Consider the following 17,397-nt stretch of genomic DNA (forward strand, 5'->3'; position numbering starts at 1 on the left):
CACAACAGCAGGCATTCGACAGTGAAACATCTAGCCCGACGGCTACCAGGTGAAAATATGAAACTGGTAGTGGGGACTGGGACCAATTGGTCCCAGCTGGTTCCAGACGGGGACCAGCTGGTTCCAGCTGGTTCTTAACTGGTGCCCGGTGGGAATGAAGTGGGACCAAATGGGAGCCTATTGGGACCAGTTGGGGCTTGACTGGTACCAAGTGGTCCCAGATGGGAGCCTACTGGGACCAGTTGGGGCTTGACTGGAACCAAGTTGTCCCAGATGGGAGCCTACTGGGACCAGTTGGGGCTTTACTGGAACCAAGTGGTCCCAGCTTGAAGCCTACTGGGACCACTTGGGGCTCGACTGGAACCAAGTGGTCCCTGCTGGTGGCTGACTGGGACCGCCATATAAGCTTCAACTGGGACGTACCAACTGGCGGCCGTGTGGGAGGCCACAATAATACAGGGTGTTTCACATACTTGAGCCAAACTTTGAAAATGTGCAAATGCCACGTAGCTGGATCAAACCAAGGTAATGTTGTGTAAAGCTGTATCGGGAGTTTCTCATGCTGCTCTACAATATTCGTATTGACATATCATTTTATTTCTCTTTTAATAATAATGATTGATAAGTTTATTAGTTCAGGCTAATCATCCAATTTGGCAGCATGCAAAAAAATTAATCTGAGTATCTCCAAGTGACAGGAAACATTACCTTGGTTCTGTCCAGTTATGTGCCATTTGCATATTTTCAAGGTCTAGCTCAAGTTAAGTGAAACATTCGGTATATGGGACCAATCAGAGGCCAATTTGGAGCAGCCAGCCTGCATGCATGCCACTTTGATAACACATGGAAACTGGACTCAAGAAGCATGTAGTAGGGTTTGAATATATTTGCTTGAATACTTAGTTGATGATTAAGCCATACCAACATGCCCAGCAGACAGTAATATGTTATATTCTGTGAAAAATAAGGATTTTCTGCTGATGCAGTGTAATATGTATCTACAACTAGATCGTGTGTCATAACTTTTGCGAAGGCAGCCTGCGAAAGTAGCGCATGGAATATGCCATCTCCCAACAGATTTATGATGGGGCTAACTTCTAACACCGACAAAGGCCTAATTCAGATTATCTGGGGTTCTTTATAATGTACACCCCAAGTTAAGTACAAGAGCGTTTACGCCTTCTACACCCACAAAGATGTGGGTACCATGGCCAGTAATCGAACTTACGACCACACACATTCAGCCACAGAGCTCCCATGGCAGGTTTGTTAACTTAAACTGTTTGACATTGCAGCCAATTCCATCAGGCTTTCTGGCTCTGGTAGTATAAAACAGGTCACATCTTTTTGCATCATGATTAAATGGCGTAAATATGAGCCATCAAAATTAGAATATATCCAATACACAAGTACAAATCATGAGTAGTATTTCACTGTTTATTAGAACACATTTTATTTAAAAAAAACAAAGAACAGAAAGATGTGGGCAACATTAAAAGCTCTCAATTTTCTGAGTAAGATATCAAGGACCATTTCAACAATCACACTCAAGGGTTCAATTTGTTCTCGTGAGTATCAAGACAAGTTTCAGACATACAAGCACATACCCCAGAGTTCCATTATGTATACATATCCACATTGCATACCAATTTTAAAGCTAGCAAATAGGTTGAATACAAGAACACTGCACATGTTAGTCTCATCTTGAACAATGGATTATTACAAACACAACAATGAGTGACATTTCATACTACTGTACTGTTGGGTGCACACAATTAATAAAAAAACAGCATTGACGTGATTTGCTGCAACGGTGCAGTATACTTATGAAGTAAACGTACAAATGTAAAAATTAACAGGTCATACGCAATTAACACAGCAGTCCAACAGTGATTCAGTTTTACAGCAGCATATATCTGACTGAGACCTGTAGCCTCGTTTTTATAAAGATCACACATGGGCCTATTATGTTACATCAGCCACTTATTTCACATCACATCAAAAATGCTTGAAGCTCTGCTTGAATACACGTGTTCCCACTAATGGTAGGCGACTCGCACCACCTATTCGTAGCACTACCCCATTCATGCACCGTTATGACTTTAATATATTCACTTCATAAAAAGCAATAAACACTGCTCAAATCCGGCTGGTCAAGGGCACAGCATTGACAAAAATAAGAATAATTAATCACTGTATGTTGACAGTTGTAAGCACATAAAAGAGATGTTCTAAATTAAAATGGCAATTTGGGCTTGATGATGTTCCATTACTAGCAGATTACTAGGTGTGCTGCCGAGGACAAAAGTGACTAAACATTTGAAGCTGTGTGTGTCCTATCGCTTTTGTCCTTGTCTGCAATGCACATAAAATAACCGCAAAGAATGTAAAAGAGGTTTACAACACAACTTTTTAGCACTTAACATCGTGGGTAAATCTTCATATGTGACTCGCTTGAAAAGGTTCGCGTAGCGATGCCCTTTAATACCAAAAACATGCGACAACTTTAATAAAGAGTGGTGCAGGGCCTCTTTAAGAAAAGTGCTCCTTTAAACTCATGTTTTATAATTCATCACCGGTTTTTAAACAGGGCTTTAAAAGCAAGTGGTGCAAAAAAAATTGCTTGCTCAATCTCCATGTAAAGACATGGGACAATGCCAGACTTTACCTCAAAAACATGGCTGGACTGCAGTCCTTGGGCCTTGTGAATATGGGGAGCTTCAGTCTGACACGTGTCAAATTTTTCACATACTGCAAAAACTCTCTCTTTGCCAGCAATGTCTTTAAACCCAAGGATGTGAGAAATTGTTGCACATGCCCCAGAAGGAAGCATTGCGGCAGTGCAGTCTGTTTTGTTTGGTCTTTTGTACTGTTTGCTGTGAAAAACATAACGAGATACTGCAACTTTGTCGTGTTCTACAATGGGGCCAATTGTCACGCAGCCAATATGGTTCATTACCAAATTCAAAACTGGCTGCAGTGTTTTCCGTGGCTTGCCAATCATAGAAACAACTGCCCCACATTTTGCACCATTGTCTTTGGTTAAAAATTCTCTAGTCTGAGGGAGAGCTGATGCTTTAAGACTAGCAAAAGAGCTAGCCATCAACAGCCGTTCCACAATTTGGATTGGCACTCCTTTTGCAGATGTGACCAGCTCCTTCACATGCCCTATGTTTGATTCAAATACAAAGCAGGAATGTGACCAAAGTGGTCCCTGCAGTACCACACTCTTGGGCAAGTGCAAAAGCTGGTGTACATTAAATGTCATTTCTTTTTCTTCATAAAGAAACTGCACACCCACTACAAACTTCACTAGTAGGCTAGCGTTTTCACTGACATCAGTGCTGCTAACATTGTCCATCAGCAGTAGTGACACTCCCTTAATAAGCAAGGTGAAATGCTTAAGATACTCGGTAGTCAAAATACCGTCTAAACAAGGCAGTGAAAACCACAATAGCCACTGCTGCCACTCAGTAGCCTTCCAATACTTCTGTAAGGAAAGGGTACGCTGCAGTCTAAAACATAATGGTGGCTTTATGTTGCACAGCCGCTTGTCTACAGCACTGAGCAGTGCTGCCCTCCCAATGTAGTAGGGCTGGCCTACACTGGAGAGCCACAGTTTTGTAAACTGGCGTGCAACTCCCAGCAACACACAATGCATGTAATCTGGTGTGAATCCCCAGATTATATCAAAGTGTGGCATATTTATTAATGGAGTTGGACCCTTTATGCCTTGAACAATTGTCCCTGTGCGTGCTGCTGTCTTCATGGCATTGATGGTTTCTTCCATTGTTCTGTCTGGCACTGGCTCGTCAATTGTGTACTTAATGGTTCCTGTTCCAAAAGAAAATAACAAAGGTGCTAAAATCAGCAGGCCAATCCCACATGCTAAGAGATTCTCAACGGTGCTGCAAAATTCAAGCTGATGTAGAAGCTTTTATTCGGCTGCTCCTCCCTGACCGATGAAGAAAAATAAACTTGAATTGAAAACGACTACAGCAAGATGATGGCAATACTTTATTGGAAGCCGCAGATGAAAAATAAAATCATGAAGCAGTGCGTTAGACACTGCTATTCAAACAGATATTTTTAGAAGTACTATACTGAATTTTGTATTGTTGTATTACAACACATCGAAATTAAATCAGCATGCACTCCACATCTATATATGAAGGTTCTTCATGCATTGAGGTTTACTTGCCCTGCGGCGATGTAATTACCATACAAAAGCTTTTTCATGTGAGAGGCAAGAAATTTGCTTACCATCTACAATGGTCCCAGGATGCAAGCACCAGCCACAGCTAAAACGTCCATTGAACTGGCGCATATTTTGCATTATTGCCCTTGCTGGGGCATCAGCAGAACAGCTGAAGGGGTGGACCTGCAAAATAAAGAAAGGACAATTAAATCAAGTACACCATCAATTTGAATAAGCCATGTGACTTCTGACATTCTCTGCAGTCTGAATAACAAATGGTATGTTGTCTTCTTGGTTTATAATTTACATGATATAAAGATGCTCTTGTAAACATGTAAAGCACATTTGAATAATTAATATGCCACACTTAATGCATTTCATTATAGCAAGCCCCAACATTGCATTCATGTTAGATTCAAGAGATAGAATATCACTTCTCCCAAATTGCATGTATGAAATCCAAGCTGACTGGCATGACGGCTAGCAGTGCTACTCATATACTGTAGCCAAGAAAAAGTTCGCAGAAGTGGGGTTTTGTTATGAGGTTTTTGAAAAAGCCAGACTATTAATGTTACACTGTTATGATAAAAATGACACCATGTGCTCGTGCTTACCTTAAAACACTTATCACAGTTGTCATGAACAGGTTTGTTGACAGTCTTAAATAGTGAAATAGCTTAAAATGCACTCACAAGATCTGCATATGGTATTTCACATGTAATATTTGACATTGATATAACGCCACGACGGTTGAATAAGCGCTACTTGTTTTGAATGATGTACATACCTGCGAAGAGATGAATGTTGTGCCATCCGTCCAGGTGATGCCACCCTGCATGAGGTCCTCCATTTCTTGCACAAAACTGCCCCATTAGCAGTCCCATTTCAGGATGCGATTGCCCATACCAAAGTTGTGTGGTGAAAACATGTTTGCTGCGGATATGTGGCGGCAGTTCATTGACTGTCACCTGAACTGGCCAAACTGAATACTTTGAAGACTTAAACAGTGGGCTTCCATCGGAGTTAACAGTAAGACTGAGGTCATATTTCTTTAGTTTCTGGCGCATGGCTCGGTAGGCTTTCCCGTCCCCCGTTACGTCCTGCATTTTTTCATTTGTTTCGCTACTTCTGCAGCAGTCTTCGATATGGTCCAGCCTTTCTCGGAGGGAAACTGCTAGTTCTTTTGACGAAAGTACAGACTCCAATTGTTGGCGCAACGGGAGGCTGACAAAGAAATGCCCGTCACGCATCATCTCGCGCCCGCAGTACCCTTTAGTGCACGCACTGCAGCTGCCCCGAGTTCCATTTCGCTCAGCCAGGAGTCCCGATGTCTCAGCTACGAGAGACTTACAATCACTGCACTAAAAATGAAACTTGGCGGCGTCGCTGCTGATACCGGCGTTTTTTCTGAACAGAAATTTTGTTACCGGTAAATCAGATCTTCGCAAGACGTATGCAAGTAGTCGCTGCAGTGCTTCCACCGCTTTCCACGGAAGCGCGTACTCGATGGCGAAATTCACAGCCAGCGCCAACAAGTCGTCGGGACTCAGCGTCGGCTCTTCCTCCTCGGCTGGTTCTGGCTGCAGCGTGGGTTCATTATAAGGCGGCAGCACGCCGCAAGAACTTAGTCCACTCTCTTCGCGCGGAGGTGATGCTGAAGGCACGTCAGAATCTTCGTCAGACTCTAAATCCGCCGGGTTGCAAGTCGCTAAAGGTACGGAACATGCGCGATCTTGAACGGTTGCCTGCTGCGTCGCCGTGTCTACCGCATGCGACACAGACGGAATTGCAAATAACCTTTTCCTTGTAGTGTAGGCAAGGTCAGTAACATCTCCTCCAGCATCGAGATATCGTTTCCGAGGCCTCATTTGAATACACACAACGTCGCGCACACACACTTTTACATAAACGAACGTGGTAGAACAACGCGGTTAGGCCACCGGCTAGGTTGCGGTTAGGCTTGGCTAGTTTTTCCAAAACACAATCTCCATATCGTGTACGTTAGTTGAATTGCGTCGTCAAACTTTTCAAAACATTTTACGCATGCTGAAAATATAATCGCAGGTATAAAATTGTGGAATAAAATTAATGCAAAAAGTGTAGTTATGTATGTTCATTATTTTCTGATACGGCTAGCGACTGCGGCAGGTCATTACGTATCCAATCCAACTCGGATTTGTTTATGTCACTCCGACCCGATCCACGTGGTAGCCACTGTGTACACGTGCGCTTTGCTGGTCGAGCTGTCTGTGTTCACGCGTTGGTAATTTGCTGTGTCTAATAATCTGCTATGTTTGCATTAGTGAAGTTTTTAGAAGAATTTGACAACAACCGCTTGTATGTCGTGAGTGTAAATTCAATTTTGGACTTCCGCCCGCAGCACACCGAAGATTTTGATAATAGGACTAATTATTCAGTGTTCGGGGTTGACGAGGCAAACAACGAAAATACGCGGGCGTACGAGGCTCAAGTTCTGCTGCTGGCCGGTAAGTTTTGCGCACGTGGAGCTTGCGTGCAGGTGCTCGCGCCTTGCACAAATTAAGAGTTTCAATGTGTTTAAATTGTAGACCATGAACTACCGGCATATAATACATTGGAATTTAAAAAATACTGAAGACGTTTTACAGTATATACGAAATATAGCAGGCGATTTCGACTGAGTAATCGTGTACGGACGACTTCGTGCAGTACATAAAACCCACGTTGATCGCGGTGTTGCAGACCACAATTAGCGCTTGCATTTTTTCGAGATTAATCATTAGCAAAATATTAAGGCAATTAATTTGACAGCTCTCGCACAATCAACGTCTTAATTAAGCAAGAAATTTACTTTTCTCAGTAAAAATTTCGTGCGTTACAAATTGACATTATATTATGTGCTGCACGAACACGTTAACATCGATCGTGACGATGTGCAATGACACTAAATTATTCAGAATCATATAAGCAATAGTGCTTGCTTTAAATTCGCAGTGTTCTTGGCAGGCAGCTCGGAATCCATCTGTGTTGGCAAAACATGACTTCTAAAACTCCAGCCATACAATAGATGTGCGTGCATTTATTGATGCTTTCATTTTATTTTAATTCATGCCATCTCCTTTGTCTGCCTTACTCAGAATCCCGGGAGGAGCTGGAGCACAAGAAATCGAACAAGAGGGTGCCCATGCCAAAGATTCGCATGGAAGAGCACTCGGATGATGATAAGCGCGCTAAAAAGCAAGACAAGCAGGTATGCAAAGCATTCTGTTATGAACTTAGCATGCAGTTTCCTATTATCTGGTGTCATGAAGTTTTACCAACTCAGATTTTATTTTTACTGCTTTGTATCTAAGGTATCACAAAAGCGCAAATTCATGCAAGTGAATGCAAGGAGTGCGAGCTATAGTAGAATTCTGGAAAAGCATGTTCAAGATGCAAAAAAAAAAGCCAAGGGTGAACAATCCAGTGAGCCCAATCATCAAAGCCGGTGTCACGAGCGAAAACAGACGACGCTTGGTGCGTGCGTGTCTTGCGCCTTGGCGCCGAGCTCGCGCTCGCGAGAGGGGCTCGAGCAATAAAGAAGAAGGGTCAGGCAGTCCCTTCCTGGTCTCCACTGTGTCTGGATGCGTCTTATGCCGCCCCGAAACCCATAGAAACCGACGGCCACAACGGCACGTCAGATTTGGCGCCAAACGGCTCGGGGTGAGCTATGAAGACGTTTATTCCTTTTTGATGTGGGGTCGTCGCTCGCTGCGCGTTCCTTTGGTCGAACCACTGCCTTCAGGACAGCGTCGGCTCCGTAAACCCAACATGGCGACCGCCCAGTGTTCCATCGATGTGTTCGAACAGTTGGATGACGCCGCCCGGGTGGAAGCCTACAGGACAGCCGTGTCCGAAGCAGGTGCCCTAAGAACCGAAGTGGATCAGCTCCGGCGCGAATTGGAAGGACTGAAAATAATGTTTTCGGATGGACACGACTCCGCCAAAGAAATCGACGCACCAAAGCCACCTCTTGACCCGCAGTTGCAGGCAAGTCACGACTTCTTTTGCAACTTACTCGCTCCAATTGTGGAACGCATCGAGCGCTTGGAGTCGAAAACGCGTGAGGACTCGGACGCCGAATCCTGCCAGAGTACGGAGACGAGCGCTGCGTCGATAAATCTTCAACGCAGCTCGGGAAACCAACGCGGCAAAGCTAAAGACGAAGCTACTTTATGCATCTCTAACAGCTCGAGTGAAGACGCTCGCGACCGACTTTCAAGTTTCGCAGCTAGCTCCTTACCGCATCTTGGGAAAGATGTCACCGCTTGGTTTCATCAAGTTGATTTTTGGTTCAGAACCTTCAGCGTTCATGAAGAGGTCGCGATACCCTTCATTATCTCCAGGCTCCCAGCTAAGGATTTCACATGGATGCGCCACCACGCAAAGATGGTCAATATCGCTACTTGGGCTGATGTGAAGGCAGCGTTCCGTCGCCGTTACAACATAGACTGTGATGTAACCTCTAAGCAGCGAATGTTCGGAGCTACACAACGAGCTGGAGAGTCGTGTACAGACTTTGCTTACCGCAAGTTGGACCTCATGGAACGATGCAATTATCCAGTATTGCAAAAGGAGAAGTGTCAGGTCATCATGGCTACGCTTTCAGACAAGGCCAAGAAACACTTCTTTGACAAGAATTTTGAAAAACTAAATGACATGATAGACTCTTTTCTGCGCTTTGACCAGATCAGCAATACCGAGGAAAACGTTAAAGTTCTGGTTGCGGTTGAACCTCCCACATCGCAGACCACGGAACGCCCCGTTTTGGTAAAGCGTTCGTCTCGGAAGTCTATGCAGAATCGTCAGCGCAAGGAGAGCATGGAGTCTAGCGGTTCCTCAGAAAATCAGCTACCCCAGAAAAACCTACCTCAAAGGGAACATGAAGTGAAGCCGCCTCCCAGGAATCCGACTTATTATTCACCACGTGTTTTTAACAGTTCTCAAGAGAATACCTCCAGGATTCGTAAACTATGCTTGAACTGCTCTAGAAGCGGACATTTTGTCACACAGTGTCGTCTGCTACTAACTGCAGAATTTGTGAAGTGGCAGGAGGAATTTGAGTCCACCAGCCCAAAAGAGCAGGGAAACGATCAACTGGTGACGCCAATGCCCGCGAGCAGTCATCAGTGATTGAGCAGGTGTCTTGTTCTACAGAAGCGGGTATTTTTTCCGTTCCTGTCATCATGAACGGACAAACGTTTAAAGGCATCTTGGACTCAGGTGCTGTGAAAAGTCTGATTACAGCACCACTGGTTGAGAGACTCAAGCTAATTATTGAGCCTTCGTCCCTGCGTTTGGTAGGAGCAAGCGGCCATCACTTAGAAAACTTGGGTCAAGTCAAAACTGTTGTAACAGTCGACGGCCAAACATTGCAGCATGAATTTGTCGTGGTTAAGCGGCTACCTCATGACGGAGTGCTTCTAGGCGACGACTTCCTACGGGCCTCAAGAGCCATCATCGACTGGGGTTCACAAAGCTTTGCCGTGTCTGTTCCTCAGATGTTACAAAAGATCCACCTCATTAGGGAGCAAACACTACCTGCTTTATCGCGGAAGTTAGTTCCAGTGGACTGGCATCGCATGTCTAGAGATAAAGATTGTGTGATGGTCATCAAGCTCTTGTACGACCGCTATTCGGTCATTGTGGAGCCCATGGTTGCAGATGCATCCGAAAAAATAGTCAAGGTTTTGCTTACGAACTGTTCACCCCAAGCCATCGTGCTTCCATCTCAGATGACAGTTGGAGTCGTAGAAGAAGCAGGGGGAATAGAGGACATTGAACTCTCTGTGGAAGACTGTCAACAGATCCTCCAAGTTTCATGCCTGCCTTCTCCTAAGGATCTTGATGAACCACCAGCCTATGCAGTTGTTGACCCGCAGCATTGCTCAATCCAAATTGGTGACGTAAACTTTAACGTTGGCACAACGTTATCCTCAAGTGAGCTGCAGGTCGTGAAGGAGTTGTTGGCGCAGCATGCTGCTTGCTTCGCACAATCAAGTACAGATGTAGGCTCATGCAAAGTTGAGCAACATTGTATTCCAACTGGGGATGCAAAGCCTATCTCCCAACGACCTCGCAGATTGTCTCCTGCGCAACGTGAGCTCGTCAAGAGTCTGATCAAGGACCTCATCGATGCCAACATAGTCCGGCCTTCTCGAAGTCCTTGGGCTTCACCGCTGGTCCTAGTAGCGAAGAAAGACGGGACAACACGCATGTGCGTCGATTATCGACGGCTCAACGCAGTGACTGAAGATATTGTTTACCCTTTTCCAAGGATTGAAGATGCCCTGCAGGCGCTCACCGGAAGCAAGTACTTTTCTGTCATGGACTTGGTGTCTGGTTTTTATCAGATAGCCATGCATCCAGATGACATACAGAAGACGGCTTTCGTTACACCTTGGGGTCTCTACGAATTCCTACGGATGCCGTTTGGCCTTAAAGGTGCTCTTTCACGTGTCAACGAGCCGTCGATACAATCATTGACGGAATTAGGTATGACAATGCTCTCGTCTACATGGATGATTGCGTAGTCTTCAGTCATACATTTGAAGACAATGTTTCGCACCTCAGGGACATCTTTTCAAGGTTCCAGAAAGCAGCTTTGAAGTTCAAACCACAGAAGTGTTACTTCTTCTGCACTGCTATTAATTACCTTGGGCATGTTGTCACAAAAGATGGTGTAAGTCCTGACCCATCGAAACTGGCAGATGTGCAGATGTTCCGGCCTCCTCGAACCGTACAGGAACTCCAGTCATTCATGGGGCTTACGTCATACTTCCGGAAGTTTATCCCTAACTACAGCGTTACCGCTGCACCTCTACGATCCCTCCTAAAGAAGAATTCTGTTTTTTCCTGGGAAGAGGATCAGCAAGTGGCCTTTGAGACATTAAAGTGCGCTTTGTGTCAGCCGCCTGTCCTCAAACTATTCTCGGAGAGAACGGAATTTAGGGTGCAAGTACACACAGACGCATCTCGTCTCGGCTTAGGAGGTCTGTTGCTGCAAGAAGATAAAGAGCGACGATATCGCCCAGTGTTATACCTGAGCAGGGCACTTAAAGGCGCAGAGGTCAATTATTCTTCGACGGAACTGGAAGCCCTCGCTGTGAAATGGGCATTAGAACAGTTGCGACCATACTTGATAGGCCGCAAATTTCAAGTTGTCAGTGACCACCATGCCATTTGCTGGATTTTGCGCTACAAGGAAGGTAACCAACGTCTCCTCCGTTGGTCGCTGATTTTGCAGGAGTTCGACTTTGACGTCACTTGCAAATCAGGAATCCTGCACAGCGCACCAGATTGTCTCTCAAGGACACCTCCCATTGTTCCAGAGAAAGGCCAAATCCTTGCTGTATCCTATCCACCACTGCGATACTGTGGCAACATGGGTGAAGAACAGCGTCAGGACGCATTCTGCGCTAAAGTCCTGGATCTGCTTAATGGTGCATTGGGCACAAAGAAGCAACAGAAACGGGCCCAAAAGAAATTTTTGATGCACAATGAGGTACTGTACAGGAGAGACCAAGGTCCGGTCAGCAGTCGATTTCTCCTCTGCCTTCCTTCTCGGCGACAGGCTGAGGCACTTCGAGAAATGCATGAAGGAAGGTACGGTGGCCACATGGGCATCAGAAGAACATTCGAAGCGCTGAGGTCCAAGTACTACTGGCCAAAGCTCTATACGGATGTCAAACGGTATGTGAGTCACTGCGACCTTTGTCAGAGGATGAAGATGTCGACATCGCTGCCTTATCGATTACTACAACCGATAGAAGTGCACAGCCCTATTCATACAGTTGGGATGGACATCATAGGACCATTCAAGAACTCTCGAGGATATAAATATATCATCGTAGCCATTGACTACCTCACAAAGTTTGTTGAGGCAAAACCCTTGAGCAATATAGAAGCCACGACAGTTCAAAAGTTCATTGAGCGCAGAATTGTCTTGAAGCACGGATGCCGAGCCACGATTATTACAGACCGCGGTACTCAAATGATGGCACGATCTACTGAAGCTTACCTCAAACATCGTGGCATCACACATGCTGCCACTACCGCATATCATCCTGCAGCAAATGGCTTGTGCGAAAGGGCTAACAAGACTATCAAGCAGATGATTGCCATGACTACCGCCGGGGGACAAAAGTGGGCTGATGTACTCCCATATGTTGTATTTTGCTACAACACCGGGTACCAGGACACGGTTCGCCAAACTCCATTCTTCTTAGTTTATGGTAGAGATCCAGTGCTTCCACTATACGTTGTTTACAGCCGCCTAGAACTTGAAGAACTGAAAGAAGATTCCAGTTATGGGCGCAGTAGTGAGCGAAAGACTGAAAAAAGCTAGAGAACTTGCGGCCGCGTACATCAGACTGGCACAAGAAAAACAGAAGGACTACTTCAACAAGCACCAAAAGGACGTTGTGTTCGAAAGAGGACAACTAGTGCTTCTTAAGGCTCCACCCTCCGGTGTTAAATCGACCACATGGTACAACGGCCCTCACAAGGTAGTGAACAGACTGTCTCCCGTGAACTACGAGATCGAACTTGCCGATAACATGGCAACGGACATTGTGCATGTGGAGAAATTGAAGCCCTACCTGAGCCCAATTGCAGAGATGGAACAACCTCGTGCATCGGACTAAGCCGTACATGTGTCTGACGCCGTATGGATGCAGTGAAGTGTGTGGTGTAGTATAGTTCCAGTGATTACATTTATTTACGTGTGTAAAAATGGGACGACAAAGCTTGCCCTTGTAAATAGTTACTGTTGTATAATTGCTCTTTAAGTTTGCTTTTGTTTTAGATAATTCCTGTTGTACCATTGCGAATGTTATGTGTTGTGTTTTTAGTGTTGTAAACAGTCGGGACGACTTGTTTCAAAACCCGGCCATGTCACGAGCGAAAGCAGACGACGCTTGGTGCGTACGTGTCTTGCGCCTTGGCGCCGAGCTCGCGCTCGCGAGAGGGGCTCGAGCAATAAAGAAGAGGGGTCAGGCAGTCCCTTCCTGGTCTCCACTGTGTCTGGATGCGTCTTATGCCGCCCCGCAACCCATAGAAACCGACGGCCACAACGGCACGTCACAGCCGTGTAAGTGTGTCGTCTGTACATTTTATATATTTCTAATTGATAACGAATTGATCCACTTTTTCAGAGTCCCAAAAAACCCCATTGGGAGTGTGACACATCGTCTTCGGATGAATCACTAATTTCTAGTGCAGAGCTGCGTAAAGAAATAGCAGACAAAAAATGTGGAAGGAGAGATCACTAAAACTAGAAAAAGAAAATGAAGTTCTGCTGGAGCAAGTGGCATCGCTCCAGCGTTGCTTGGAAAGCAAAATATTTCAAGGTAAGGGAAATCACCTCGGCTTGAACACTCTGGATAATACATACTGTCAGGAGTGTGTAAGGGATATGTGCTACAAGAATTGTATATACTTTGTCACAAGCAATTGGTCATAGTGTGTTAATTGTCCTCTGTGCATTAAGTGTATGGGTATAATTGGCATGTATATTTTGTTGCAGTGGAAGCCCTTCACAGAAGAAACAATAGCATGGAAGGTAAGTTCTTCCATTTACCCATCAAGTTGAAAGGCTAAAGCCAACATTTCTTGTCAGATACATGCCATTACTGACTGGTTTTAGTAGTTTTAATGATCAACTGTGTGTTAAGAGTTATGCTAATATTTAAACTTGTGTGTCGTAGGGGAAGGCATTCATGCCAAGCTGGGTCATGTTGCCATAGGCCGTGGCAAGATGGGTGAGCTGTTTCATTTCCTCTTAAAATTCTGTGACCATTTCTGGAGTACTTATATTTCTTTAACATGTTTTACTACGTATTTCACTGTACTTCATTACAGAACAAGCCATTAGTACCAGCCAAGGTTAGTACATAGAAAGCTGTGGTTTGGCAGAAAGTTTTTTGCTTCTCATTGTGTGACTATAGCCTAAATTTCTGGGCAGATAGCCTTCTTTATAATGACAATGTTTTGACCACAATAATTTGAAACTCCTTTTCTGCAGAAGGCGATCACATACCAAGGGTCATCACAGAAGGCAAGTGTTTTCACTTCCTCTCACATACAGATAAAAGCGTTTTTAGGCAAATGAATTTTCAGCAGACTATGTGCTACATAGGCACTTTTACACTGTTGAGCCACAGCCTTTGGAAATTAGAGCAATGATTCTAGAGTGAGGTATTAATATGGACAATTTCGAGAACATAGAGATGCTTATTGACTGTGGGATTCTGCTGCTAAACACGAGGTCACAGGTTCGACCTCTGGCCATAGTGGCGGCATTCCAATTGGGGGCAGAATTCAAGAATGCCCGTGTACTGTGCTTTGGGTGCATGCTAAAGAACCGCCATGTGACCAAAATTAAACCGGAGCCCTCCACTACTACAGCATCCCTCATGACCGACTCTGCAGTTTTTGGACATTAAAACCTGCAAAATATGAACACCAGTTTCACTATGTGATTTTTAACTAGTGCTCACTCTGCCATTTCAGATGATGACTTGCACGTGGACAAAAATGATCAGGGCAACGCACAGGATCATTTCCTAGCATACAAGGTACGATCTCTTTTATTTCTATTTTCTGTGAACAGTACATTCGTAAATGCGACAATAATAATATGCTTCAGACACTTCTAGCTGACTCCAGCAGGGTCATTTAATCCTGGTTCTGCTGCTACTTGCTGTGGGACAAGTACATTTGTTTTACTCATACCTGAGTGCTCACATGCACACTGTATCTAATAAATAAATGTAAATACCTTGAGCCACCCATGGCCACCATTCATAAAGTAACTTGTACAAGTTTTCATTTTTATGCGTAAGTAATTAACAGAACTTTTTCCCTGCTCTCTAAATCTTGTAAAGTCATGCTATTTACTTGTGTAGAATGTAATGTAACAATTGTGTTTAGTTTGCATTATTTCAATGCTAAGCTTGTCTCAAAACATTTGCACACGTACAGCGCCATTAAAAGTGTTGCAAAGATTTTAATGTGGTTTTGATTCTTGTCTAGTGCCTGGGAAAGACTTTGTGCACCTCCCTGATGGATCAGTGAGTACCATTGCACACTATTTTCATTTTCCTTTCCATGTTTAGCAGTCCAAAATGTATTCACATGCTAGCCTCTCAACCGATAAAAAGTGGTCATTGTCATAACGAGATGTGAAAAATCGATACTGCCTAAACCATATTTGTCCATTTTGTATGACAGTAGTTCTTATTTTACTTATGATTATACTTGAGCTTATCCCCTGATGTTTCAGTCGCTGAAACAGAAGGTTGCTGGGCATGTCGAAAAACATAATTTGTGATGGACAAGCCCTGCTTTCTTTCTCAAGGCAATGAAAGTGCACAAAACCCAGCTGTATTTCACGTACTTCCTTTCAGAATTCGTATTTCTGTTCTGTCGGTGCTCTACAAATTACATAATTGAACAAGTTTAGCTAAGACCACTGGTTGCGCAATTAATTTATGTAGGACCTCTATTCTTATTGGCAATGTTTAATTTTGACAATGTGGGTATGGATATTTTTTCCTTTCAGTTTCATCTAGCAGAAGGTATTGTTATTTCTGCAAATCAAGCTGCCAAAATCTTAAATAACAAGAAGGCAACACTTGTCTGCAAAGACACCGCCCAAGCAATATGGGGCACGGATGGCCTTCTGAACAGAAGTGTGAGTGGTGTTGCTGCCCCCAAGCTCAGAGCAGCTGGGGAGTTCGCGAAGCCGCCACTTACACCCACGAAAGTGAACGTCGTGACAGGTATGGTGGAAAAAAATATATAGACTCTGGTAACCTTGAAATGTCTGAAATGGCACATCTGTCTTGATTTTGGCTTTGTTTGTCTCTATAAAAATCTTTGTTTTCTTGACATTTTACCAACATTATTGAGCCTTATGCTGTGCTGTGCCAATTATGTTTTACAGCCACAGTCCGCCACTGGGGCCAGCTAAAGGGCGAAGATGTGACCACAGCTGTGGCCTCCATTACCAAGCTTCTCTCCGAGAAGATACAAGATGTGAGAAAATCCAGCAAGCGACTGGCGCTAGCCAAAGAACATCATAGCATGTGATTAAATACTTATAAACTGGCCTTATAGCCCTTGTTTCTTTAGCAGCAGCTCTGCATGCACGGCTGCCAACGGGCACCTTGAATGTATGGAGCTGCGGCCAATACACTGCCAACTGGTCCCAATGGGGGCTGGGACCACTACCAACTGGTCCCAGCTGAACTGGTTTCAGCTGGTCCCATTAGGGGCTGGGACCAACTGGGACCACTATCAACTGGTTCCAGCTGGTCCCATTGGGGGCTGGGACCAACTGGGAATTTCATCATAAGCCAGTTCAACGGGGACCAGTTTGGAACCAGGTGGTACCACTTGGAATATTTTCACCTGGGCTGTGTTTAACATAACAACTGCAGAGTTAATTGTGGACAAACAAAGGATGCCTCATCCTAGAGTCAGTGTTTCTACAAGGGGACTTGGCCTTCGTCAGGGTCCTGACAAAACACATGCTCTTGTCGAAATATTTCCTCTGGGTTAAGGCTTCCATTATTCATCCATTGTTATGCAAGTCTCCATCTTTTGTTACCCTTTTCATCTTGCCTGAACTGCAGAATTACGCTTTTGAGAAACACTGGCACAATGGGAGTCTAGAAGCTCTATTGACACAGCTATACACTAATTAAATAACATGCTAGTAAGATTTTCTACCATGAATATCACCCATGTTTCAGTGATCATACACACTAACAAACAATGGACATGTAAAAAAAAGAACTTTATACATTTTGCAATCTGCCATGTACCAAGTAGGTACTAAATAGTATGGAGATACACCATCCAGGTTATTACTTATTTTACAGTACCGAAATAAAATTGCTAGGAAAGCTGCTGTAACTAGGTAAAGTACACATGTTTGAAAATCAGATTTTAAAATATCACAAAGAGCAAGATATAAAGCTACTGTACCTAGGTAAAATACACATGTTTGAAAATTAGATTTTAAAATATCACAAAGAGCAAGATATAGTGATCATGGACACGCACAATAACAAACATTTGACATGTTAAAAACCTTATACATTTTGCACTTTGCCACGTCACAAGCAGGCACTTAATAACTTGGAGGTACGCCCTCCAGGTTATTACTTGTACAA

The 17,397-nt window shown here is 44.2% G+C and overlaps 2 protein-coding genes across 2 annotated transcripts; one reads left to right on the plus strand and one right to left on the minus strand.

Annotated features, from left to right (window-relative positions):
* Positions 1–1,436: 1,436 nt before the first annotated feature.
* On the minus strand, positions 1,437–6,227 carry LOC119454715 (uncharacterized). Its single transcript, XM_037716528.2, has 3 exons — positions 4,986–6,227; positions 4,264–4,381; positions 1,437–3,834 (listed from the first exon to the last, which is right to left on the minus strand). The coding sequence occupies exons 1-3, from the start codon at positions 5,046–5,048 to the stop codon at positions 2,573–2,575; spliced, it is 1,443 nt and encodes a 480-aa protein (XP_037572456.2). The 5' UTR covers positions 5,049–6,227; the 3' UTR covers positions 1,437–2,572.
* Positions 6,228–6,425: 198 nt separating this feature from the next.
* Positions 6,426–16,627, plus strand: LOC119454731 (BEN domain-containing protein 5-like). The gene is made up of 10 exons (XM_049663624.1): positions 6,426–6,684; positions 7,315–7,427; positions 7,531–7,693; positions 7,962–8,206; positions 11,790–11,908; positions 13,460–13,566; positions 13,743–13,778; positions 13,924–14,082; positions 15,251–15,288; positions 15,780–16,627. Exons 1-10 carry the CDS (start codon positions 6,489–6,491, stop codon positions 16,020–16,022), a joined length of 1,419 nt encoding a protein of 472 aa, XP_049519581.1. The 5' UTR covers positions 6,426–6,488; the 3' UTR covers positions 16,023–16,627.
* Positions 16,628–17,397: the final 770 nt, after the last annotated feature.

This window comes from Dermacentor silvarum, chromosome 1 (genome assembly GCF_013339745.2).
Source record: "Dermacentor silvarum isolate Dsil-2018 chromosome 1, BIME_Dsil_1.4, whole genome shotgun sequence".
Lineage (NCBI taxonomy): Eukaryota > Metazoa > Arthropoda > Arachnida > Ixodida > Ixodidae > Dermacentor > Dermacentor silvarum.

Excerpts from the sequence above, each read along its gene's own strand:
- LOC119454731 (XM_049663624.1), top strand. The coding sequence starts at position 6,489 with ATGTTTGCATTAGTGAAGTTTTTAGAAGAATTTGACAACAACCGCTTG. Across the intron at positions 13,567-13,742 it reads GGAAAGCAAAATATTTCAAG|TGGAAGCCCTTCACAGAAGA; the intron begins GTAAGGGAAATC and ends ATTTTGTTGCAG. Across the intron at positions 15,289-15,779 it reads TGCACCTCCCTGATGGATCA|TTTCATCTAGCAGAAGGTAT; the intron begins GTGAGTACCATT and ends TTTTCCTTTCAG.
- LOC119454715 (XM_037716528.2), bottom strand. The coding sequence starts at position 5,048 with ATGGAGGACCTCATGCAGGGTGGCATCACCTGGACGGATGGCACAACA. Across the intron at positions 4,382-4,985 it reads CAACATTCATCTCTTCGCAG|GTCCACCCCTTCAGCTGTTC; the intron begins GTATGTACATCA and ends TTTATTTTGCAG. Across the intron at positions 3,835-4,263 it reads TCCTGGGACCATTGTAGATG|GAACCATTAAGTACACAATT; the intron begins GTAAGCAAATTT and ends CTTTTGGAACAG.